The following is a 27,091-nucleotide window of genomic DNA, read 5'->3' as shown; positions in this document are numbered from 1 at the left end:
CTGATGATCCTTTGGGCGGCTGCACTGAACTTGCTGTATAGTTTCCTTAGCTGAGAATATGTGCGCTTTTGTTTTAAAAATAACAGGACATCTCTTAGCATGCACAATACATTTTTTCCACCCCAGAGTACTCACAATAGTCTTTTTAAAGAAACTCTAGGAAGGGTGTTAACTTGATCAATGCTGTGCAGGAAGGAAAGCTTCTTCCTACTATTTTTCAGCGTGACTTTCACTGACATGATCAGGCTGGGAAAAGTCTTATTGGCTGAGAGCCCAGGACAACCGTGCAATATCTCTAGTCAACTGGAACTCAAACTACACTGCCCAAGGGAGAACTATAACATAAAAAACAACTTGGGTTACGTGCTGTGCCTTAAACACATCCAGCTGAAAATGTGTTTAAAATTCTGAATTTGCATGCAAGCTGTTGTGGATGTGGGGTTGTTTGTTTGTTTGGTTTTTTAACAAGATGGCAGTGTTTATCAGCAAATTAAAATTATTTTTTCATATTATTTATGAAATAAGGAAGGATTCAGACAACTGGAATACTACCCACCCCAATTGTGCCATCACCATGGGGCCAATTCCACAAGGTTAAACATAGTTAAAAGGATATCATGTGACTCTGCCACATTCACTTTGTGCGCATTGTCTGATGTGCATTATCCAATACAGGATGGCCCATAAGCTGCAATCCTTTTGACAACCAAGGTCATATTCAAACCATACCTTTAAACCACATTTGTACTACTCTTACAAGAGTCTTGGCTCCCCCCCCCAAAAAAAAACCCTGGGAGCTGTAGTTGATTAATGGTGCCATGGGATAGTAGTTCTGGGAGGGATCTCCTATCAGCTTTCAGCATCGGAAGCCATGACTGTTTTAAGAGTGGCATAAGAGTACTTTAAATACATGGTGTGTATGTGACCTAAAGCCCCCTATTCATTTTATTATGGCAACAAGAGAGCTACCACAACATGGTTGTATCCTGTGAACACAAGCATGCTGGATATGATGGTGCTGCAATTCCTCCTTGTGTGAGCATCACCTGTCTGGGGTTTCCAAGGAAGCAGCAGTGTTGCAGCAACTCTTGTGTCACTGGGAGTTCATTAGTACTGGGCCTTGGTTCAGTGAGGATTGGTGTTCATGAGAAGTCACTGCATGGGAAACATCCACCATGCTTTGTGCACTTCCAGCTAGCAGCAGTCAGTAATGTTAAGTAGGGTCAGGGACATGCACCTTGTGGTGACACCATGTCACAACTCATTTATTTGCCCAGGCAAGTCTTAAAGTTGATCAGTAGGTAGTCTCTTTGGTATTTTGACTGCCTCTTTTGTTTTTACTTATGGTACTATTTTATTCTTTATTGTTTTATACTGGCTGCAATTAAATTCGTGTTTGTTTATATATTTTTCACCTCTGAAAACTGGCTCAAATAATTCTTAACAAACAAACAAATAATTGGGCCTATATGTTATGGAGAATGTGGCATGGGCTGCATTGTTTTAGCAGGAATCCTGCGTTAGGTGCTACACTTATTACTTCTTCCTGTGTTACTTACCTGATGCAAATATTAGAAAAGGCATATAAAGATGAGTGCAAATTATAGGTGTCTGTTTTGCTCTCAGTATGTCTACTAGAAAGCCACTGTGCAAATCAGCTTCCTGTTGTGCATTATATCTTACGTAACTTTTGCAATGGAGATGTTAATTCCTATGTCAAAAAGCTGCTACAACAATCAGAGAAAAATAATTCTGTAAGTCATTTTCTTTGTCAGCTTCCTTCTGATCCAATAAATTGATTTTTTAAAATCACCTTAGGCTTTGATGCGACCTGGTCGAATTGACAGAATCATATACGTGCCTCTGCCTGATGCAGCCACTCGTAAAGAAATATTTAAAATCCAGTTTTCCGCCATGCCTGTGTCTGAGGAGGTCCACATAGATGAGCTTGTCCAACAAACACAGAAGTATTCAGGAGCAGAGGTAAGAACACAGTGCCATATATGAAAGTGTGAAATCCTAATAATTATTACTATATGTTTGATTTCCTGTAATTGTAATCTTGTTTGTGTTCCTCCTCATAACATCATAAGTGAAATGGCATTTTACACATTGAGGAACAAATTGCTGTCAAGGCCGTGCAGTCAGTTGGTCAGATCTGTCTATTTCTAATCCATATCAGAAGCATACCTAGTAGCTGGTGGAACTGGCCGGGGGGGGGGGGGAGATGGCATGCAAAAATCACCTATCAGACTATGGCATGTATGATGTATACAGTATGTGTGTGGTATAGTGCCACCGCTGTCAGGGCGAGATCAAATGCGGGAGAAGCTTCCCAACCTTTGCGCACTGTGGCACAAAGACATGCAAATTATTTTGCCCTTCCTCTTCACCTTGTCTGCATTGCAGACACTTTGAGTAGTTGGGTCACATAAAATAGTAAATGTGGCAAATGCGGTAAAGTGATTTTTTTCTGGGGTGACGGTACCAGTACAGCTCCTTACCAATGGTACAAAGGACCCTAGGGACACCTGTGGAAATTCTTCACACATTTAAAAAACAAGAACCAAAAACTATAGTGAAAGCATTTCTGTGTAGCACTTAATGTGAAACCTGTGTGCAGATTACAGTACATAAATAATGTGTGCATGCTGTGATTTGCGCAGAAAGATCAAGGACCATAGCAAATGGTGATTTCCATATGAGTTTCATGTTAATTTCTGCCATGCAAGTGGATAATAATTTTGACCCAATCAAGAAAACACTCAGCTACCCCTCCCAGTTTGGTGTCATCTGCAAATCTGATGAGCATCCCCTCAATTCCTTCATCCAAGTTGTTTATAAAGACGTTGAACAACAGACCCAGGACAGAACCCTGTGGCACCCCACTTGTGGTATGTGTATTATCAAGAACTGCTTTGTATATTTCTAGTTGTCCACTGAATTGAGAATGTGAGACAGTCATATGTAGATGTGCTCTGAGAGAACAGCTGTCCGTTGGATTACAGTGATGTACAAAGTGAAAAGTTGACCAATGCAGCAGTAACAGTTGAGTTACCATTATTAAATCCCTATTCGTTATAGTGATTTCATATTTCTTTATTTAAATCATGTAAAATCCATCTCTAAACCAGGTGTCACCAAGATAATATAAAAAATAATATAATACACTAAAACACATTAAACATCATTAGAGTATAAAGATTTACATCTGCTTTATCTAAGGAACAATAAAAATGACTATAACATATAAAAGATACAGGAAGGACAGAGTAAACAGGTACATTTTTTTACTAGCGAATATAATATCTGTACTATTGGCACCTGCCAGATATCCGGGAGAGACCATTCCATAAGGGGGCCACCACAAAGAAAGCCTGTCATCAGGTGGTCATAATATGAATATTTGCAGGACAAAGCACAACCAAGAGGGGTTTATCTAGTGATCACAGTGAGTGGGTAGATCTATATTTAATGTGTGTGCATATGGTATATATGCACTGATTGACCTTACCATTTGTTGTTCAGAGTTGGTGGTGGAGGCCAATAGAGCTGTGACTAACACCCAGAAATTGTCTCACTAGATTTATCTATAACACTACATTTATATGTGTGTGTATGTTTATATGAAAACCACAATAGCCGTTTCTTAGAGCCTTTTAGAGGAGCTTTTCAGACGATTGCCTAGTTTCATTAACAAGCTTTATCTCATTATATCTCTAGTTCCCTGCCTTAGCATTTTACATTTTACAACAAAAAGGAATCACTTTAGTTGATAACTTCATACTTGATTTATGGCAACCACTTATAGCAAAAAGCAGAATTATTGCAACCCACTGGGGTTGTAAGCAGTGCAAATACTTTACTATTCATGTAGTGCTGAACTATTATTTTTAATGCACCTTACTGTTTTTTCATTTTTCATATATGTAATAAACAACAACCCCTCCCATTCTTCCATAGATACATCCATGTAAGTAAGAGAGTATAAAGTGATAATCAGTCAATATTTATCTGAAATTGTTACCAGATTTTGCACAGTGAAAGCAGTTTTCCAGAGTAATCAAATATTATGGAATTAGAAAAGAGGTGGTTGTGGTTTTTTTTAAAGAATTATTTATTCAAGTAGCATGAACTTGCTGAAAATTAATTTGTTTGTTTGTTTTTTAATACCAATATAACTGACATCCCAAATAAACAGTCTTTCTCCAAAATTGTACTCGGTTGCTTTCTTCTGAAAAGATTGTGAGGAAACATAGTATCCAAATCAGACTGCCATCTATCCCAGAAAAAGAAGAAAATCCTAGTTATGCCTCATGTTTAGATTTCTCGTTGACTAGCTTTGAAAGTAGTTTTTAAAAGTAATAGCTGCATAGCTTAGACAAGAAAGCCTATTTACAAGAAATAACTTGCCAGGGAAGTCAGAGGCAGGCAATTCCACCCACAGTCCTCCAAATAAAGAAGTACCTGTATCTCATAGTGTGTTTGTTATTAGTTTCCTTGCTACCTGTAATCTCTAGTTTCATTTGGGAGAGAAACCTTTTTTCTTCTATTCTGATCAACTTTGCGTTGAACATTTCTGATTGTGTGCCTTTTGATGTAACAAGTCTGCAGCAGGATATTGAGCACAAATGTTCCTCTTTTCTTTCCACTGAAGGAACAAAAGTTAGAGAAGATGATGAGCTAATGAAAAGGTAGAAAGCATAAATCACCTTACAGTGTTTAATTTTTACATTCCTCGCCTTTTCATCAGTCCACAGAAACAGCAATTGAAATGAAGGAATACTTCTTATGCCAACGAACAGAAGTTTTAAGCTTACAATGGTACCTCCGGTTACAGACGCTTCAGATTACAGACTCCGCTAACCCAGAAATAGTACCTCGGGTTAAGAACTTTACTTCAGGATGAGAACAGAAATCGCGCAGCGGCAGCGGGAGGCCCCATTAGCTAAAGTGGTACCTCAGGTTAAGAACAGTTTCAGGTCAAGAACGGACCTCCAGAACAAATTAAGTTCTTAACCCGAGGAACCACTGTACTTTCAGCCTTCAGAATTTCTAAAGATTCTTGGAAATGAGGTTAGAAGGTAGTGTTAATGATACAGTATTATGTTGGGTAGTTCTTTGCTTAATCACAAGGTTCAGGGTCCAGAAGTCCCGAGTAACCAAATATTTTTGTGCATGCATTTCTTGGATTTCCTCTTTTTTATGCACAACTGCATCATGCCATTCTAAAGGGTTTCGTGATTTTCAGGGTAGTATAGGGAATTGTGGTAGGAAGCTGGTGCATCAGAAGGGTCTTGATGCCTATAAAAAGCTCCCTATGCCCTAACTGGGCTTAGAAGGGTTAGCAAAAGGTGTTATAAAGAGAGACACCTTTGATGAAGTCTGGTCCCCCTTCTTTTCCTACATAAGGGGAATAAATAGCAAATTTATCCCACCAATTTTGCAAACATGTTTGTGGAGAGCTTATATTGACCATTAATACTTTAAGATTATGTAAAATGATGCTATAATTTTAATGCTTTAATTAATTAATTAATTGTTGTTTGTTTGTTTGCGTGGAGACTGCATTAAACATAATAATAATAATAATAATAATAATAATAATAATAATAATAATAATAATGTTCCCTATGCAGCCCTTTAAACTTGGCCATGATTTCTAAAACTTGTCTTTTTTAAAGGTTATTTAGGCACCAAGCTGTTTTACTTATAGGAGTTCAGTAGCTGCAGTGTTACGTCTTGTTTCGTATAAAATAAAAGCTTTGATTCACTACTTCAAAATTATCATTTAAAAAATGGATATTTTAGGGAAAGTGGTGTACGTTTCTTAGGGGTCGCTTCATCTTAGTAATTTCCAGCTTTAAATTGCGCAGAATTTGTCTCAATAAAACTGGCGCTGCTTATTCTATAAAGCTCAGCATAGGCTTTCTTAATTTGCTTTCTGGTGTTGTAATTAAAATTGCACACGAAGCCCTAAAGAACTGTTTGTTGCAAGTAAAAATGAAATCATGTGAATCCTGACAGATGTCAGGTTGCTAATTCTGTCATTCGGAAACTCTCTTATCCGGAAAGGATAATATAATTATAATTATCATACATTATCTACAATAAAAGGGTGAGTTTAGATTAAACATGTCTTGGCAGAATAGAGACTTGATTCCTTCTTTTAATAAGCACGTATGCTGATCCTTATTCTAAATCTGACTTTTAAAAGAGGTTTATTACATCATTTTTCTTTTCAAATTAAAAGGACGACTGATCTGCTTTGTCCTAAATCTTTTCTCTTCAAACTGTGGAGGAAATATATAGAATAAATTATAAGATTTCTACGAAAGAAATTACCATTTAAACATTTCTGGAAACCAGAGCCTAGTTATCATCTCCTCCTTCCAATTCTAAAGCAAATTCATTTTTAAATTCAAAAGTAGTTATAAAGACAACTCTCATGAGCAGGTCGAGCATGTGTGTGAAACATTCTGCTGAGAACAATAAAAACTGAAACATCCTGCTTTCTAGTATAATGCATCTCTTTGAGGTGCATACGTTTATGGAAAATTAAGATGTGAGACAGTCTTAACTTTATGGCAGACAGTTTATAGTGTGAGAGCCAAGGCTGGCATCATGTTATATGGCATATCATATAACCATGCTTACCAAAGAGACATTAAATGTGAGTAGAAACTACAAATCTATCACTTATACCTAGAGGACTTGGTGTAAATTTTATCTTCCTTGCCGAGCAATAACTCACAAGAGTGGCACACAGCATGCACAACAAAATGCTGATCAACTTTCACTCATGCTGCACCATGTACTTATTTGATGTCAGGAAAGCATCTTTGGGTTGCCGTAAAGTCATATTGCAGAGCATAGCTCAACTCCTTAAAGCACATCTGATTAAATGTAAGTCACGAGGAAGGACGCTGCTGATTTAAACCACCTCTTCTATTCAGTAAAGAAAATGTAGACAGTTTTATCACTGGAAATGACTCTGCACAGAGTTCTACTATATTTCGTTTGTTTGTTTCATAAAAATCAAGGAAAAAATATAACCTGTTTGCAAAATTCATAGGGGAACATGCCTGTTGCTGAGCACTGGGGATAATTTTATTTTGGGAACTACAACCCCCACCCCCAAACATCCAAAGAAGTATTCCTGTATCACATTTCCATTCTGGTTCAGGAGTCGCTTACAATCTTTTTAGGAAAAAGCCCCATTGACTTTCCAATTAAACATACAGTGGTACCTCGCAAGATTAAATTAATTCGCAGCGACTCCCAGCTCCGCCTCTGCTGGGCTGCCCGGCATTGTCCTCCTGACCGAGCTTGAGCTGTGCCTGAGGGGAAGCAGGAGGGGGAGTGTTGTTGTCGGGCAGGCGGCTCTCCTTGTAGCTCTCCCGCCGCCTGCTCTCCCCACTCGCTCTCCCGCCGCAGCTCTCCTCCCTGACAAGCCAGGTAAGACTCCACGCTCTGCCATACAGCGGCTCTCCCCGCTCTCCCTCCACCACCGCCGCTCTCCTTGCAGCTCTCCCGCCGCCTGCTCTCCCCGCTCGCTCTCCCGCCGCAGCTCTCCTTGCTGACAAGCCAGGCAAGACTCCACGCTCTGCCATACAGCGGCTCTCCCGCCGCTCTCCTTGCAGCTCTCCCGCCGCAGCTCTCCTCACTGACAAGCCAGGCAAGACTCCACGCTCTGCCATACATGGTACCATGCAAGACAAATGCCTCGTGGATGAATGCCTCACGGAACGAAATGCCTTCGTTTTGCGAGTCACGGCCATAGAAAATTACGTCTTGCGAGTCACCTAAAAAATCGTGAAACGCTTTCGTCGTGCGAGTTTTTCGTTGTGCGAGGCATTCGTCTTGCGAGGTACCACTGTACTTAGCATCAGACTCTCTCACTCTCAATTACATTTGCAACACAACCTTGACTGTTCATACAGAGTCAGCACATGAAAAATGTAGTATAACAATACTTATTATAATCCATTATATCAGCCTCTCTCACACATGAAGCATTAAGAAATGTGTGGGCCTTGTTGCACTTTTGAATGTATCTTTCATTCAATAGCTCAAATTTCTGTCATGTGGCTGTACTATAAAGAAATGGATAGGACGCTTGATAAACTTGCTTGATGTGTATCTGTAGAATGCATGTGTGATGCCAGCAGAGAACTGAGTCTGTCTCTCCACTTTTCTTTCCTGCCCCCCCCCGACCACCCCACCACTAGTGTCAAGTAATAATGGAATTATGTGAGCCTCTTCCAGATACAGTGGTACCCTGCTAGACGAATGCCTCTCTAGACGAAAAACTTGCTAGACGAAAGGCATTCGCTAGCGGAAGGCTGTCTCACAAGACGAATTTTTCAATGGGCTTGCCTCGCAAGACGAAAAATTTTCGCAATTTTTTTTTCAAACCGCTCTTCCCCCGTTGGTGCTTCGCAATATGAAATTTTCGCTAGATGACAGCACTCGCAGAACGAATTAATTTCGTCTTAGGAGGCACCACTGTATATGCACACTGGTGAAGGAGGCAGCAGTCAGCTATCCAGGAAGGAGGAGAGAGAGGATACACTTGCCCTTTCCCCTCAGTCCTGGAGACAAGAGAAACACTGAATTGAGTTCTTTGGCCTGGAGGAGGAATGGCCCACAACTGGAAAAATGAGTGCACATCCTTGTATCCTTGTCCAGATTCTGAGTTAGCAGAATCAGGCCAGAAGGTGAGGGATTTCCCTATAAGATTGTTTGATTGAACTCCGTACTATTAAAAAAACCAACCTGGATACCCTACCCCCCCCCCCGGTCAAGAAACCTATTGGGTAATATGCTTAACCACCAGGTAGGCATTTATACATGTATGTGCTTGAGAATATGGAATTGGTATGAATACTATACTGCAAAGGAGGAAATACACATTAGTGGATTTTCACAAGTCTTCACTTGCTGTTTACTAATTTTATATCTCCTCCATCTTCCCCACCGTCCAACATTTGTTCACATAAAGTTGTCAAAAATTCTTCTGTGTAGAATGTAGGAGAAGGAAGTGTGTCGCCAGCACCACGGGGGCTGCTGTCACTTAGTAGAGGCTACAAAAGAAAGTCGGAAAGTAGCAATCTATCATCCAGCATTGCTTCCCCTTCCCCCCCTTCCGTCCCAGTCTTCCCTGGGGCCATGCTTCTTTATTGTCCTCTGACTTAGCAGTGGTTCCCAGTAAAGGAAAAACATGTTGCTGTTTATAAGCCGTTGGGAATTTAATTCTAGAAGGAAATGGTCTCTTTCGGAAGTTGCTATTGTTTGTTTTTTCAGGCTGGTTTTTTAAATTGTTTTTAAGTAAGTTGCAGATTTAATATTTATTTATATTTATTTTATCAAGTTCATTTTTTTAAAAAAAAATACAAATCAAATTACACTGGTCAGCCTTGAGAATTTTTCATGCTCCTTGGGAGCAGTTTTACTCTCTTCAAGATATAGTTACTATCATAATCTGAAGAAGTGTGCATGCACACGAAAGCTCATACCAAGAACAAACTCAGTTGGTCTCTAAGGTGCTACTGGAAGGAATTTTTTTTAATTTTATCATAATCTTAGTTCTTGTAGCAAATAGTGAAATGCCTGGTGCTTTCTGCATGCAGCACTTTTATGTTGTGGGGGTAGGTGGCGTGGCTAACCTTTTTCAAACTGAGAGCCACATTAACCCATGATCAACTCTGCAGGGTCCTCATGTCAAAGTGGGCATGGCCAAGGTGTAAAAATGGGTGTGGTGGGAACAGTAGTTCTTGGGACTTCATTTTGAAAAGTCTTTCCCATCAGTTATTTTACACTATTTTAAATTAATTTTTTAATCATGCATTATTTATTATTAAATTCAAGGTTTTTAGAAAAAGATCCTCCCCTTTTAAAAAACATTTTCAATAGAAATCCATTTTTTCTCTTGAAGGCAGTGTGCTAATTGAGATGGTTTTGCTGTAACCAAATTTATATTTTTATGTGGAAGGTACCGTAATAGAATATTTGATAGAGTTCAGAAAGAGAATGGAAATCCAGCTAGGCAATTCTGTGATCCCATCTGGAGTACTATTTAGTTGTGGGCACCCCAGTTCTGTTAAAAACATGCTCTTAAACTGAAAAGAATTCAGAAGAAAGCTGCAAGTATGATAAATGATCTAAAAGGAATATCATTGAAAGAAAAGCTAAATTAACTGCATATTTTTAGTGCATACATCTGTTTGTACTAAACTTTCAAACTTTAAAAAGACAAAAGCAAAAAGAGAAAAAAGTGTACACTGTACCTACTGAAAAGCAATGAATTTAACAAAGTCTACCTTGCTGAAATTTAATCAATAGGAAAAACTGTAAAGTCATCTGCAGTGGCACAAGCACCAAAAAAAAGTTTGTAGAGCCTCATTCCTTGAAGGTTTTCTAGGATACATATCTGTTGGGAAAATTGCAAAGAGCTTTTTGGTAACATACTTATTACAACATAAGCTTTTTGGAGACTACAGTCCAATTTCGTCAGATGCATGAAGTATTATCCTGAATTACAGTATCTCAATTGTGGGAATACACTCCGTGGGTGCCCTTGCACCTGCAATTATTTGTACCTGTTTGAATGTTAACTATGTGCACTATTTAATGTATACTTCCAAGTAAAAGCGAAAGTGAAAGCAGGATTCAGTAGGCATCTTGCCACTGAGATCCCTCCGCTTAGACTTTTTGGCTATGAAGGTTTAAACTTGTTAATGGTCAGTTAATCTGCTTCCCGCCCTTTTCAAGGGCAGCAACAGTGTTCTGATTGGTAAAAGTATTGATCATGACGTTATCTGTTCGTTGTCAATAAAAGGCTGCGGCTCCCCGTGTTGGACAGATAGTTAGGTTAAGCCGGGAAAGATAGACGGTCTTAGACCGTGGGTTTTTTGGAGGGTTGGTTGGGGTTGAAGAGTGTGCAGGAGGTAGAGAGGTTAGATCGCGGAAGAATTGGCGGGAAAGGGTCAGCTAGCTTAAATAGGCTTAGAAAGGACAAGGTTTAGAGAGAAGTAAAAGCCCACGCGGGTTAGCCAAAGCCATCAAAAGAAACCATGGTTGTCTGTCTTCATTTCGTCTTAGTTTAATTTTTTGCAGTTTATCAGTGCTTTTGTTTGGCCACAGTTTTGGCCACCTTTTATTTGGGTACTTTGCTTAGGGAACTACTTAGGAGGTCGCAAGTGCTTGCAGGTACATCTACGAGGCACTCATTCATCCGAACTACTCACGCACCCTTCAGATTCAGCCTGGCGGACAGCTTTCTTCACGGCGCGGTGTGAGTTAAGCTCCGGAATTACCGGCCGTCCCATCCGCAGGCTTGGCCGGCGCCCGTGCAAGGACGCACGTGAGACGCTGGCCGCAGATCCCCCAGCAACTGGTATCCCGTGTGCAGTTGACCTTGTCCTGCACGCGGGAAGCTCCAGCGAAGAATCCCCGCACTCAATACCAATATCTATCTATATGGCTTGTGTTTATTAGAGAAAACTGTAAATGGGGAAATAAAATGGAGAAAATTGAGGGAAATAAAATGGAGAAAATTGAGGGAAATAAAATGGAGAAAATTGAGTAATCATCACTGCCTCTGCTTAACAGTGGTAATTCACAAAACATTTGATAACACAATACATCCTGGTATTGATAATGCAATAAACACACACAATGTGCTAATTATCCTTTGTCTCAGTTGAGCCCACAAATGAGTCCACTGACCCTCTTGATGAATTCAATCGTTTTTCACATTGCAGTTTCCCTTTGAAGTTCCTTTGTTCCAAGATTGCCACTCGAAAGCCCCTTAACACATTGCCAGGAGAGATTGAAATGTACGCCCCATCAGCTTTAGATTACTGTCATTTCTGGTGTCATATTTGTTTAATTGTTTTTAATGATTGTTATTTCTATGCTCTTAGCAATTCTTATTTTTATATGTAAGCCACCTTGTATTCCGTATTGGGAAAAGGTTAATAATAATAATAATAATAATAATAATAATAATAATAATAATATCCATATATTACACTGAAGATGATCAGGTGTATGAATGCCTGATGCTGTGGAGCATATTATAAGGTCCTGATGCCAGAGTAGGTAGACAAAGATGACATCTCTTTCCTATAGTACCTAGGTCCATATCTCTGTTATGTGACCTGTTGGTGGTAGTAATGAGCAGCAGTTTTAGATTGAGGGCTGTCAGTAAGCAAGTACAGTGCTACCACTCAAGACCTGTGAAAGGGAAGTATCATTTTCAAGATGTGCTATAGATAGATCATTGTTGATATGTTTGAGTGGCTTCAGCTAGAAATTGTGACAACAGTAGCCTGTCATTTTGCCTTCTAAGTTGGTCCTACTACAGTAGATTGTTCCTGGGTACCAGTTTGGCCTAGTCTGTCCATCCCCTCCCCCAAAGTGCTGGGTGTGTATTGTAGTTTGAAGAGGGTCTGCTTCTTATCTGAAGAAGTGTGCATGCACATGAAAGCTCATACCAAGAACAAACTTACCGGTAGTTGGTCTCTAAGGTGCTACTGGAAGGATTATTATTATTATTATTATTATTATTATTATTATTATTATTATTATTATTTTGCTTCTTAAGTAGTTAGCCTCTGTCAGGGATTTTTAAGCTACAAGGTACTTGATTATGCTCATGGTTATGCTAGATTAGGTAACCCAAATAATCAGAAAAACTTGCCGCTCTTTAAGTTTATAGTGCTGTAAGTACAAGCTTTGCAGAGTTTATGCTTGACAGCAAGCAAGAGCATACATATGTGCTATATTGATTTGAAAGCCAATAACCAAAAGCCCACACAAAAATGAAGACTTAGTATTTTTTTCTGGGAAACTGCTTGGTCTTGAACTATGCCGTGTTATAGACTACAGGCACCATTATTTGTATGTATGGTCAAGCACCTGCTATTGGCAGTTGTAAAGAAGGTATCCCAAGCTTTTCAGTGATAGGCTAAAATACATTTTCATAATTTTAAAAAAATGCTTATAAGGAAGCTCTAGTAATGTGCTCTAAGCAATTTACATTACTCTCTCTCTCACACACACACACACACACACACACACCCGTCTTTGTCAGAAATCAGATTGCTTTGTTCTACATCCACTCCAAATTACCAAACGGTTCTCTTGGGCTTCCTCATTAGAGGTAGTCTAATGTACAAATAATAGAGAAGGATAATGAAATCAGTGGAATTTTGGCGGTCTCAGCCTCATTGCATAGTCAAAGCTAAAAATATGTATTGGCTTGCTTAAAAAAAAACATGGGTTATTAGTTTAAATGAAATTCCCAGTCACAAGGGCCAAGTGCTGCATATAAAGAAACATGTATATTTGTATAAGATAGTAACCTCTACATGTTCTGGGCTCTCATACTTCTACCTTTCACAAATGTGTTGACACTGTCAGCTGAAAAACCACATAGGTATTTATTGATGGCTCTTCATTAAAATAAACAGATCATTTCATTTGATTCAAGCAATGAAGTTCAACAAGATCAAACAATAAGCCATGTGATCAAGCCATACGGTTATGGGTTGCTCTGTGGTTTTATTTTATTATTATAATGTTAATTGTACCTGTTTTAATTGTGACTTTTTTGTAATTTGCTTTGGCACCATTTGTTGACAGGCAAGCTGTAAAGTGCAGTCAAACACACACATTAAAACACCAGTGCACTAACCTCTCTTCTAAAGGATGAGAATATAAGAGCCGGTGCAGTGTAATAGAGTGTTGAACTAGGACTTGGGAGACCAAGGCTCAAATCCTCACTCAGCTGGGTGGCCTTGGGCTAGTCACTGCCTCTCAGCCTAACCTACCTCACAGGGTTGTGGGGATTAAATGAGTATGTGGAAAATCATGCAAACTAACCTGAGGTCCTCTGATATGTGATAAACTATGCCAGGTAGTTTGGATGGTTGGTTGAGAGAGGGGTGGGCTTTCATTTTTAATACTGCCTTTTATAATCTGTTCATCCTCTAATGCCTGCCTTTTAATCGGTCATCTGCCTTATTCAGATAAACTCTTTCTAGAATATAATTATTTTCTGGGGGGAAATGAAGATTTGGTTGTCACAAAAGATGTTATGTTTTGAACTTCTTCCCTGATAAGCCATAAATCTGTGCTGTATATATTGCAGTAATTAATTGAGCGTTTCAAGTTAAGAAACTTCCTGACTGGACTTGGCTGTTCCTGCATGTACAGAGGCTGTAGCCAAATGTAACATGTCTGCAGACCTTTTAAAGTCATGATATGAAGATATTTAGCGTTATCATATAGTGAAGGTGCGTGGAACCACAGCTTTTATCGCTGGTTCATCCACTGTGAAGGCATTTTGCTTGTGCATATTGGCCACCACCCACCAAGAACAGCTCTGCCAGATTTCATTCATTTCAACAGGGCTTCCACACTGAAGCCTTTCTAGATCCAGTACTGCTTTTCCTCTTGTCTGAAAGGATATACTTAATTGTAATGCCGTTGAAAAAATTGCCTTAATTTCTTTACTCATTTTATCCCATAAAATAAATACCAGTAATTAAAAGAAGTAGTATTATGTGGTACAGACAATGGCAATTTTGCACCAGGGTACATTCCTGACCTCTGCACACATCGGCAGAGCATGCAGTGGGCACATGCACAGCCTATTACACCCTGCCCCCTTTTCTTCTTTTCTTTTTTGCCAATTTTATTTTTATTGATTTCCCAGTTTTAACCCAATTGCTTACTTGGTTTTATGCATTGGTTTTTTTAAAAAAATCAAGTTCAGACTATTGACTGACAATTCTGAGTTAATTTGAAAGCCACAGATCTTCTCCACTTTGTCTTTTTCAATATTATGCTTCAGCCCTCAGCTCTGAGAGACTTCTATACAAAACAGAACAGGTGTGCATGTCTCATACCTCAAATATTTTGATAACCCAAGGCATTTTGAGATCTACCATCACATCCTCCTGCTCATTTCTGATTGAAGATAGGGCTTTAGTTTTGTCAGAAACCCAAGTATCCCAAGTGTTTTCAAATGATCATCATTTACGTTATGATATCCACGGTGGATAAAATTACCTTACGAGTGTCACATAGATAAACGGGAGCCATTTCCTACCCAGTTATTATCCGTGTAGAACAGGTTGTTCCCTGCATGTCAGAACAACACTGATAACATTTGGCAGCAGAAGCAAATATACACACTAATATTAGAGCTGTGATAACAGACAGGCTTGCATTCTGAGTTTGATGTTAGGTAGCAGTCATTCATCTTTGTTTTGCTGCTGCTTCTCCTCCTGTTCTGCGGTACAGTACAGAATGAGTTCATACATTGGGCTCACAAAGCACACTTCCTAAAGCAGGTGACTGCCCATATAACTTCACTGTTTGTTAAGAAAACAAACCAGAAAAGAATTTAATAACATTGGGCGACATCCAATTATGACTGCTTGCACAACGGAAATCTGCATATACAATGAGATTTCCGGTTTCTCTTCTCTTCTCCTTCCAGCCCCCTGCATGTCCCAAAAATTTGCACAGAAGGGACCCTCTGCTTCCATTGTAGATTTTGGGGGTCCAAGGAGGAGGAGAAAAGGGGGCTCTCCTGCTGCAAAAGCAGAAAGCTATTATCCTGTTAGAGCTTTTCTCACCCATTGTCTGTATGAATAAAGACATTACATGTGAGAGAAAAGTGCCCAAGTTCACAATTTGAACCAAAAGGAGTGTGGATACAGAGAAAAATGTGTGCTTATTATTTATTTAAAATACTTTTATGCAATCTTTTTTAAGGAGGGGCTTACAAGGCCACACATATATGGTGCAGCTACAACAGTAAAATCAATGAAAGTCAGTAAAAATACTGTAAACCCCATTTGGGGTATTTAATAAGTGGCTGTTAACTCTTCAATATTTCATTCAATCTGTTTAACTGTGCATGGTCAAAGCTATAACCTGGTTAAGGTGCATTAAGTTCAATACTTAATACTTCAGTAGAACGAGTAAAGCTGAAGCATTTATATTTATTCTGGCCATGTACAGCTTCAGATGTGAGATTGTAGAAGAGCCAGAAATGTATGAATGGCAGTATTATTCTGCCAAGAATTATCATGTGGCAGCTTTTTGTGTGCTTACCTGATGGTGCGATTCTGAAATGATGAGGAATAATGCTTTAAAATAAACCATACCTATGTAATCAATTATTTAAAGTATAGTGTAAACTGACCCAAAAACCTAGTACTGAGAAATATTTTTAGTTGCCAGAAGTCTATATAATGTAGACAATTGCTCAAGTTGAATTGTGTGATTTGGCTACATGTTACAAACATCATCACAATAGCCATATGGTTTAAGAAGCATATTGTTTTCTGAGAAGCTAATGTACTGAAACTATTTTGTTTATGTTGCTGCAGCAGCATAAGAAAGAACAAGAAACATTTTTGGTTCATGCAACTTATATTTGGTTCATGCAATGTATATTTCTCCATCCTACTTCTGCTTGGTATAGTGCTTACATGTGCCATTGATTTCAAGAAGGGCAATTCCAAAATAGCAAAGGGAATGTTTTAGAGAAACTAGTTGTATGCTTGATCTGCAGAACTGACTTGCAAAATTGCAATTGATAGGAATCTTTTAAAAATATGCTTTGCACTACTAATGCCATTTAAAAATACATTTATTTCTGAACCAGAATGGCAGGTGTTGATTTGTATTTACTGCAAGCATTCCTAGTATTCACAATGGTATATTTGTTGAATCCTGTTTTGCACGTAGTATTGATTGGGCAAATAAGGGAATGTGCAATACAGACATGGTGGGTCATGTAAATGTATGAGAAGTAGAAATTGAACACTCTCCCTGAGTGCACCCAAGATTCCTGTGCAGATCATCCCAGTTTAATCATGGATCATGAAACACCCAGTAACAAGGAACTGCAGGTGGTTATGTTTTGGAACAAAAGTGGTTGGTTGCAAAATGGGCTGCTCCAAACATTATTTGTCTTATGGAAAAATAAAGGAGCATACATCCTAGACAGGAAAGTGGAAGGGAGATTCCCATAGATCTCCAAGAGTTGCATGATGGAATAAAGTGAGTGGAAAGAACATCCTCCCATCCCAAGTGAACCCTCAATACACATCACTGTTAAGTATTAAGATAGCATATCCATCTAAAAGCTGTTACACATCAGAGGGTACCAATACCACTTCAACATAGGCTCACAGAGTCATATATTTCTTCATTAGTTTGATAAAAATATGAAGGTTATGAAATATTATTAACCATGTACAATTTTTCAGTGGTCTGTTTTTGGCGAGTTAGTGTGGGTAAAAGGAAATGAAACAATGAAGTTCAAACAACTTAAAGTGGAGTTTGCATACACTGTTTGCATAAAGCTATGTAATGGCATATGGTATGACTACCATACACAAAGTAGGTAAATAAAGCAGAGGTAGAACAGCACATTTCAAGACAAGGATTGGGGTTGCTAACTCTGGGTTTGTTTGTCCTGTAATGGGAAAATTGACAGCATGTGTGTGCTCTTAACTCTCCTGCACGCACCAATTTAGCATTCAGCTTCCCACTCCCTATAAAAAAACACCCTATTTCCCCACCTGGTTTTCAAGACCAGAGATAATGGCTTCTGGAGGGCATTTGTAGGGGGAAATGTGTGTATTTGGATAAAGTTAAGCTCCCCATTTGGGACGTGGGTAGCGCTGTGGGTTAAACCACAGAGCCTAGGGCAGGGATACGCAACCTAAGGCCTGGGAGCCGGATGTGGCCCAATTGCCTTCTCAGTCCAGCCCACGGACGTTCTGGGAATCAGTGTGTTTTTACATGAGTAAAATGTGTCCTTTTATTTAAAATACATCTCTGGGTTATTTGTGGGGCCTGCCTGGTTTTTTTTTTTACATGAGTAGAATGTGTACCTTTATTTAAAAAGCATCTCTGGGTTATTTTGGGGGGGCATAGGAATTCGTTCATTATTATTTTTTCAAAATATAGTCCGGCCCACCACATGGTCTGAGGGACGGTGGACCAGGCCATGGCTGAAAAAGGTTGCTGACCCCTGGCCTAGGGCTTGCTGATCAGAAGGTTGGCCATTCGAATCCCTGCGTCGGGATGAGCTCCCATTGTTTGGTCCCTGCTCCTGCCAACCTAGCAGTTCGAAAGCACAAAGTACAAGTAGATAAATAGGTATCGCTCTGGCGGGAAGGTAAGTGGCATTTCCATGCGCTGCTCTGGTTTGCCAGAAGCGGCTTAGTCATGCTGGCCACATGACCTGGAAGCTGTACTCTGGCTCCCTTGGCCAATAAAGCGAGATTTGCATTATCTTAGGAAACAAGTTTGGGAACATATCTTGTTGAGATATGTAGTTCCTCCCTAGGTGTGGTTGCGGGGAGCTTTTCAACAAAGCTTGTTTTATGTTGCTATTTTCAACTCATGCCGATGCACAGTAGAGACTATGGAGAAGAGGCAACCCAAATTGCGCATACATACCATTGATTGCAGTGGGAGAGATTTATCAACATATTCTAATTTACCCATTGAGTGCTTAGCTTTGCCTAGTTCATGTATGTATAATACAAAATTAATGCAAATTTAATACAAAACTCAAGTATAAAATTTAAAGACACTGGTGCCATAAAATGTAGCATTCGCCACTATCTTAAATGGCTTTAAAACAGGATTAGACAAATTCATGCAGGATAAGCCTATCAGTGACTACAAGTCATGATAGCTATATGCTACCATATATTTTTAGGGCTGTATTTGTTTTAAACTGATCTTAATTCTGTATTTTAAATTGCTGCAACCCACCCTGGGACCTTGTGGTAAATGAAAGTAAGAAATCAAATAAATAATATTAGTACCTCTAGAATCAAAGGCCTCTCTGAGTACCACTTGCTGTTGTCAACAATGGGAAAGTGAGATTGCCTTCATGTCCCTAGAAGCTTCTGGTGGACCACTGTGGGGAACAGGATGGTAGACTAGATGGATCTTTTGTCTGATCCCAAAGAGCTTTAAAGTAGATTGAAGGTACATAATAATTTCATCATGCAGGGAGTGTAGCAATTGAAATGGCATATGAACGTCACCTTTGGTTTGAAAATCTGTACTAATCCCAACTTTACTATGGATTTCAAAATTGGCACTGCCTGCAGCCCTGCCATATCACAATGGTTTGTGATGTTGCACTAGTGTTGCCAACAGCTTTACTCATCAAATATTGTGTTGATGTTGTGGAGCAGACAGTGTTTAGATAAGTTTGTAAGAAAGCAATCTGCCTGTAATCCTTTATCTGGAAATGAATCCCACCGTGCCAGTGGATCATACATTCTGTAGTAAAGAAATGGATGCTGGAATCCTTGTTCTTTTAAATCACGCCAGATGGTTAAACAGAATGTTTAACAGAATGTAATGGAGGGAATGTTACAATGCCCTGATATAAGTCAGTACTCTTTCTACACCTTATAAACAAAGCAACAGCATGTAAACAAAGAATTTCATAATGCCCAGATGCAAAAGCAGTAGTTCTCCAGTACCTTGACTAATGAGTACAAACTTGTCATCCTATGTTTATGAAACCAGAAAAATGATACAGCTTCCAGATGAACCGTGTGTGTGTGTACATTATTTTTCTGAGAAAATAAATATTCTGAGAAAATATAACAATGTGTTCAATTTAATTAAAAGCGTGATGTCCAGTGCTGTCAAGTATCCCGTTACCCCGGGATTCTCCCTTATTTTAAGCAGTTTCCCGCTGCTCTCCCTTATTTTTTTATTTCCCTTAAATTTCCCATTTTTAATGGAAGCAGCTCCTCCCCTGCTGGCCAGGGGCTGGGTGGGAAGATCTCGCCTACTTGGAGAGAAAAGCCTCAGCCCTCAAAGCAAGTGGGAGCCGTTTCCCATGCTTACAGGGGGGCGTATTCCTCCCACTGCATCAGCCCCTATCCGTTGCCGCCGAGCCCCTCAGCCGGCCAATAGGGTTAGCTGGCAGGCGGAGCCTGGCTGCCTTTGAGCAGCTGCTGCTTCCTGTCCTGTTTTGATGGGATCAGACAAGAAGACGATGGGGCTCCATTGCACGGAGCACATTGCTGCTCTCCTCTTTGCTGGCTGCCCTCCTCTTTGCTCTGCTCCGAGCCCGAGCCCGCTTGGAGTTTACATTGCTGCTGCGCCCACTTTTGCTTCTGGCTCTGCCCACCACTGACATGTGACTGTCCCCGGGATAGGTGAGACTGCTGATCCCTTATTTTCAAATCTGAAACTTGACAGCTATGGTGATGTCTCCTTTACTACACTTAGAACAGTCTAGGTTCCACATGGGAATCCTGTTCGGTTCACTAGGGTACACATCCAAAGAACTGTACAAGTTTTTCCATAAACTAGATTCTCCTGCCCACTTGGAACAGCAGCAGCCCATACTAAATAGAGGGAATTATTAAAAACTAGTTTATGATGCATCCTTATGGTTAGATGTTTAAATCAGAAAGTCAGAACCCCCAGCCAGATGCCCTGGCTGTAGAGAGAATAGGACCCAGGCTAATAGCTCTTAGGATCCTGACCCGGGTCTTGAATTGAGGATAGCCTGTCCCTGCTGATTGTACTTCCTCCTCTTCCTGCTGCTGCTATTTTGTTTTTAATTATGGAAGCCTTTAATGCAAAAATTAGTACACAGCCCAGCCAAAACATTGAACATTTGGTAAGCATATTTTACCCTCCTTTGTTTACTTGCATTTCACTGTGCTTTTGTTCATCCTCCAGAACGTTTTGCAACAGGAACACTTTAATTAATTTCTTACACAACCACTGCTAGCACAGTGTGTAGCAGGAGGTACTTAGGAAATAGTTTCCCACAACCAAAATTGAATTATTTGCTGCTTAACTGAATACTAAAACAACTTATGCCAGCTTATCTACAGGCATTAGTGTAAATGAATTTATGGTGGAAACATTCTGGGGGAGGGGGGAATAGTTTATCACCCTGTAAGACCTGCATGCTTGATACCATCATAGACCAAAATACAATAAAATTCAGGTCTGTTATCTGCCCAGATGGTTTCTTTCTTGGCTACTTTTTATGTTTGGTTTTTAAGTTGTCCTCTGTACCATATGGAAAAATATTAACTGTTAAATTATTCAAATATTAAATTACAAAAGGATAGTTTCTGCCTTTGATTGAATGTGGCAAAAAAATAAAGCTAGAATAGGATCCCCACATCTGTTGTGTTATTTGGCACCTACAAGTTTGGATCCAATGGGCTGCTGCGTATCAAGTGCTGAGAGCAAAAGCAAGACGGAAATCTACCAGTACTTATGGGGTTCCTAGAACCATCTGTTTGGTCATCGTGGGAAGCCTTTGCCCCACCACTTTGTCCTTTATGACTGGTAGTATATTAGATTTCTGGTGTGATAGATCAGCAAGGGAATCTGATTTCCAATTAAGTTACAATACCAAGTATTTATAAGTGACAATATTATGTTTGTCACCTTCAAGGAAATGATCCTTCAGTGTGGCAGTACCTACTTTGTGGAACTTTCTGTCCACAGAGCCTAGGGCTTGCTGATCAGAAGGTTGGCGGTTCGAATCCCCGCGACGGGGTGAGCTCCTGTTGCTCGGTCCCTGCTCCTGCCCACCTAGCAGTTCAAAAGCACGTCAAAGTGCAAGTAGATAAATAGGTACCGCTCCAGCGGGAAGGTAAACGGCGTTTCCGTGCGCTGCTCTGGTTTGCCAGAAGCGGCTTTGTCATGCTGGCCACATGACCAGGAAGCTGTATGCCGGCTCCCTTGGCCAGTAATGCAAGATGAGTGCTGCAACCCCAGAGTCGGACATGACTGGACCTAATGGTCAGGGGTCCTTTACCTTTACCTTTTAAGAACTTTTTTGTTTAAGCCTTACCTAGTCATGAAAATTTTGCATGTGCTTTATAATTCTTATTTTTAAAACTGCTGAATTTATTTACATTTCAAAAAATCTTAGACTAACTTGTTTCTAGCATCTGATTTTATCAGTAATTTTAATATCCAAACTGAGCTTTTGATGACTAAGCAGTGGTGCAGGAATAAAACTGCTAGCACATTTGCAAAGCAAAGCAGGGTCCAGTATGGTTTCAGATTGGCCCGCATGTTGAGGTTCATGCATTGCAGGGGGTTGGATGGCTCTTGTGGTCCCTTCCAACTCTGCAGTTCGGTGATTCTATGTTTCTATGAAATCCTGTTCAGTCAAATAAATAAGTAAAATAGTACTATACAGATATATATATATAGTGACTGAACTTGTGTTATTTGAATATCAGCATCTGTGGCTTTCACCTGTAAAACGTGAGTATTAAAAACATCCCGTGTAACTTGAAAACTTGCACACTTCTTCAACAATGGAAATTAGTCTAACGTTTTAAAAAATAAGCTAGCAGTGTAACCTTGTGTGTGTTTACTGAGAAAAAAGTCCTATGGAACTTAATGGGTTGTAGGGTTGTATTTCCCAGTACGTGGAACGTTTTAGTTTAGAGAAAAGGTGAGTAAAAAGTGACATGATAGAAGTTTGTAATGGCATGGATAAAATTGATAGAGAGCAGTAGGACTTAGGGAAATCCAGTGAAGCTGAATGTTGGAAGATACCAGACATAAAAGGAAGCACTGCTTCATACAATCCATAGTTACTCTCGCAGGAGGCAGCAATGGCCACCAACTTGGATGGTTTAAAAGAGGATTAGACCAATTCATGCAGGGTAAGGTTCTCACTGGCTACTAGCAACAATGACTGTGCTCTGCCTTCACAGTCAGTCAGATAATGCTTCTGAATACCAGTTGCTGGAAACCATGGGAGGGGAGAGTACTTTTATGCTTGGGTCTGTCTTGAGAATTTCTCACAGGCATCTGGTTGGCTCCTGTGAGAACAGGATGATGTACTATATGGGTACATTGGCCTGATCCAGCAGGTTCTTCTTACGCTTTTATGTATGCTTAGGAATGCAGCCTTTGTTCCTGTAATTGAAATCCATGTTGCTTTGTATACCAAGCCTTGACACAGGAAAAGGACTTGACAGGTTATCACAATCTTGTACTTTTAAATTAAAAAGAGATTTCTTCACTATTGCTCCTGCCGTAGCAGCACTTTCCCCACATAGCTCTCGTGATGATAAGGGTCCAGTGCATTTCTCACTTCCTGGTAAAGCTCTTCTGTTAGTATGTGGTCCCATTTTTAGCATATTTGCAGACTCCTTCGATTATCTCAAATCACTTTCACATGGGGCTGAGGTTAAACATTATTTCTCTTGGCTTGTCCCTTCTGCAGCAGCCGCTTCCTCCTTGCTCTGAAAAGGACAGGGCAATGTTCAAATGTTTGGTCCTAAGCCCAGTATTTCATTTGTAAGTTATTTAATTTCCTACTCCAAAAATTGGAAGCAGGACTTTTAACAATGGAAGTCAAAGCTCTCATTTGTTTAGGGACTGTTTCAGGACTAATACAATCATCAGCTGAAGATGCTGGCATAATTAGGGTGACTTAAAGTAAAGCAAAATAAATTGAATAAATGGGGGAAGTCTTTTGTAGGAGGGAAGGTGCCAAGTTCTACAGCCTTCTGTCAGTTATGAATTATGGCTTTTATAAACACAAACAGAAAATCATCAGTTTTGTATGTAAGCTGGCTAAAACACCTGCCTTCTCTTATTGTGGAGCTGATTTTGGGAAGAGTGTGGCAACCATTATACTGCATTTGTAATCCTTTTTGGATTGTAACATTTTGTCGTTTCCTGAAACTCAGTTTGAAACATTTACAGTTGCAGGGATTGCTCAGTTAGTCTGGAGGCTTCCATATTGGGCTGACTCCGCTTTCCTGCAATAAGGTGCACATATGTCATGAAACGAGTGCCAAAAGTATTTGAAAATTTCACATGCGGTATAGTCAGGAAATTAAAAATTAACTCTGGAAAGCACATCACATATATGTTTGGTAATGAAATTTTAATATTGTATATGTTTTGGGGGTGAAAGATCCCCCTGCTTTCTTCCTCTTTAATGGTCTGAACTGGAAAATGTTCGTTTCAGGAGTTTTTGAATAATCCAGAATGTTATACAGTACATTAAATCTTTGGAGGACGCCAGCAATGGATACTAGTGCATCATGTTTGTTAGCAGAGCATTTTAGCATTTTGAAGTTCTAATTATTCCTGTGTGTGAATCTGGTGACTGCAAATCTGAGTTATCTTTATGTTTATACTTAAAAGCTTCTAATTGCTAATGCTGTTGAACTTCCCTTCAGTTGGTCATGCTCTCTCCCCTATCTGCTCTGTCTTTCTCAATGTCATTTGCTTATCTTCTTTGATATTTTCACAAAAGCCCTATACTAGTTACAAGCCAGACATTTTTAAGTGCATCTTCATGAAACAGGGTAGCTGTTGCTGTCACTTCTTCTCTTTATTCTTAAGTTCGTTAACTTACTTAACCGCTTCATATTTCAACAGAAATCTAAGTGGTTTACAAATCACAATTTTTAAAAAGGTAAAAAATACAATACAATAAACTCCACATTAATAACCATGCAATAATAGCATTATTATAATCATTGACAACTCCTCTACATTTCTTCTGTGGTGAGTAAAGCTAAGGGGAAGGAATCCAGTAATTAATCTCCTTACACCTCCAAGGAGTTGCCTCTATGTTACCTCCCTGGGTAGCTGCACACTTCCCTGTATGGTTTTAGGTAGGGTTGTGGGAATGGTTGTGGGAAAAGAGCAAACACCCAGAACCCTACCTTGTTAATCCTACCTAAGCTATTAGGATAGGCACAAAGACTGGAACCCTCACTTTCTTTCCAATCCTCTGATTCCTCCCTTACTTCTTCCAGGTTCTATCTTAGGAGATGGATGCTGCAAGGCAGCCACAGTACAAGAAATGCAGCTGTGCAAAGAATTGTCTGATGACTACACATTTTCCAAGTACAGAATCTAGCTTAATGAGAAGGATGGAGTTTGTGAGACTCATGCTTCATAGGGAAGGCCATGTGAACTCAAAATCATGGAAGTCCTAATGGTCTGGGCTACACTTCATATTTGGAGAATCATAGCACTGCCTTGCTCATAAAATCCACAATTCAGATAAGCCATTGGTTTTATGTACCTATCTTTAACATTCCTATCTGAGTAAATATAGAACTGTTGTGTGAAGGAAGCCAACAGAAACTCTGAAGCTTGATCCCCTTGATCCTTTCAAAGATGTTGTCAAATCTCTTTAGCACAAAAATAACACAAACGTCATACAGTCTTGGAAATGTACTGGTATTATGCCTGTCTGACTTGTGTATGTTGGACAAGGTAGGGGACTGAAAAACAAAGATAAACAGAGTTTGTTCTTGACAAAGCCATGCATGGATGCATCAGTTTTTTTAGAATCCATATGCCAATCTAGTAGTTCAGCCCCCCCCCCCACCTCCATACTACTTCATTCTTTTAATAGCTATATTATAAGAATTCTTTAATTGCTAAGATCTGTGCAAAGAAAACACACACACAATTGTTAAGTCCCATAATAGCAGAGGAAAAACTGACATTGTCATCCACTTTCAGCTACCTCTTTCCTGCCTTTAGAGTGATGGTGTGGGGGGTTGGAATTGGACTTGTATTTTTTATTCCACATTTGGGGGGAGGTGTTGTGCTTCTCATCATGGCATACAAACTTGTGGCCAAAACACATTTTTCTGCTCATAGCCCAATGCAGAAAATCAGCCACTTTCATCTCTTTAGAGGGAACATTATCTATTCTGGCAGTGATGATTTTAGAGCTTTGCAATCTTCCTGCTCTTCAGCTTTCCAGAAAGTGTTTTGGATGGTTGCCTGCAGCTGGCAATTCTTTTATGAATTCCTTGGAAAAAGACACATGCACTATAACCACCCAAAATTTCCAGCAAGTTGGAAATTAGAGACACTTATCTGTCCTTATTTTGGCCACAGATTTCACCAAAATCTGAATACCATCAGTATAGTATGTGTACAACCTGGTATTTAGGGAAATGTTATCTATAAAAATTAGCTCTAATTTCTGACACATTGTATCAATGGAAATAAGAGTTATAGCCAAATTAGAAGATGTGGGAGATCTGTGATAGGACGTCTAAGTTTGGGCTGAGAAAGTGTATAGCTTCCTTAAGCAACTTGTTGCATTGATGACCTTATTTTAAGAATATGAATTTATGAGAACATTAATCTATTCTCCCATTGTCTGGGCACTTCAGTTCTTTAACTTCTGCTTTCTTTTTTATTTAAAGTTTCACCACTTACCCGGTAATCTTCTTGTCCATAGGCTTAACCATATTTGGTTCCTGCAGTATTTCAAAATATGGTTTGCCTTCTACTCTGTCATCTTTTCAGCTTGCCTTTGACTCTATCAGTCATCATCTTCTTGAACTGTGCTGACCACAGCTGACAAGTGTTTCCCAATGAGGTCCTTTGAGTGCTGAGATATATGACCCTATGATTTGCCAAGTCTTGAAAGCGATACCCCCTACATACAGTACACACGAGAGCTTATATATCCAGGTATTTAAATGTGCCTGTACTAGAGACACTACAAGGGTATTAAAGTGATTATGTGGATTGATTTGTAGAGGTTTTCTCAAAAAAATAATTATTCTGAAGTTGGGTTCCAGAAATGAAACGTAGTTTCATTCTGAAGGGCATGTATGCAGTTATGTTCCACAAATACAGCTGAAACTAGCACTTGGCAGGGCATGTTGTTTAAAAATATTCCATCCCAGCATGTGCAAACTTGTTTTTGTTACAGAATTCTTTTGTTAAAGGTGCAGTCCTGCCATGCCTTTGCCAGAATGATGGGATCTGTATCAAATCAGTATGTTTTGGAAAGCAGCTGCATTTAGAGCTTGTAGTTACAAATGTTAAATTGGAATTTACATTTAATATATTGCTTGGAAAGGTTTCATGTATAGTTGAAAAATCACAAACAGAAGAAAGGGAAACTAAGCTTGTAGCTACATCCAGAACATACCCTGTGGGTGTTAATTCTTATCAGAATGATTGAGAATGAACATGATCTTTCTAAAAGACCCTTTATGCAGTGTACAAGGATTTGGCATAACCC

General features: G+C 39.5%; 1 protein-coding gene across 3 annotated transcripts in view; it reads left to right on the top strand.

The window, feature by feature from the left end:
• SPATA5 (spermatogenesis associated 5) overlaps positions 1-27,091 on the top strand; it is a 147,168-nt gene that overhangs the window by 114,147 nt on the left and 5,930 nt on the right. For all 3 annotated transcript variants that reach the window (XM_033159729.1, XM_033159728.1, XM_033159727.1), the window contains exon 15: positions 1,819-1,983. In XM_033159729.1, the coding sequence (XP_033015620.1) occupies positions 1,819-1,983 (165 nt within the window). The remainder of the gene's footprint in view (positions 1-1,818; positions 1,984-27,091) is intronic.

The sequence above is a fragment of the Lacerta agilis genome, chromosome 9 (assembly GCF_009819535.1).
Source record: "Lacerta agilis isolate rLacAgi1 chromosome 9, rLacAgi1.pri, whole genome shotgun sequence".
Lineage (NCBI taxonomy): Eukaryota > Metazoa > Chordata > Lepidosauria > Squamata > Lacertidae > Lacerta > Lacerta agilis.
Note: the sequence above shows the minus strand (reverse complement) of the source record. Positions and strands in the feature narration are given on the sequence as shown.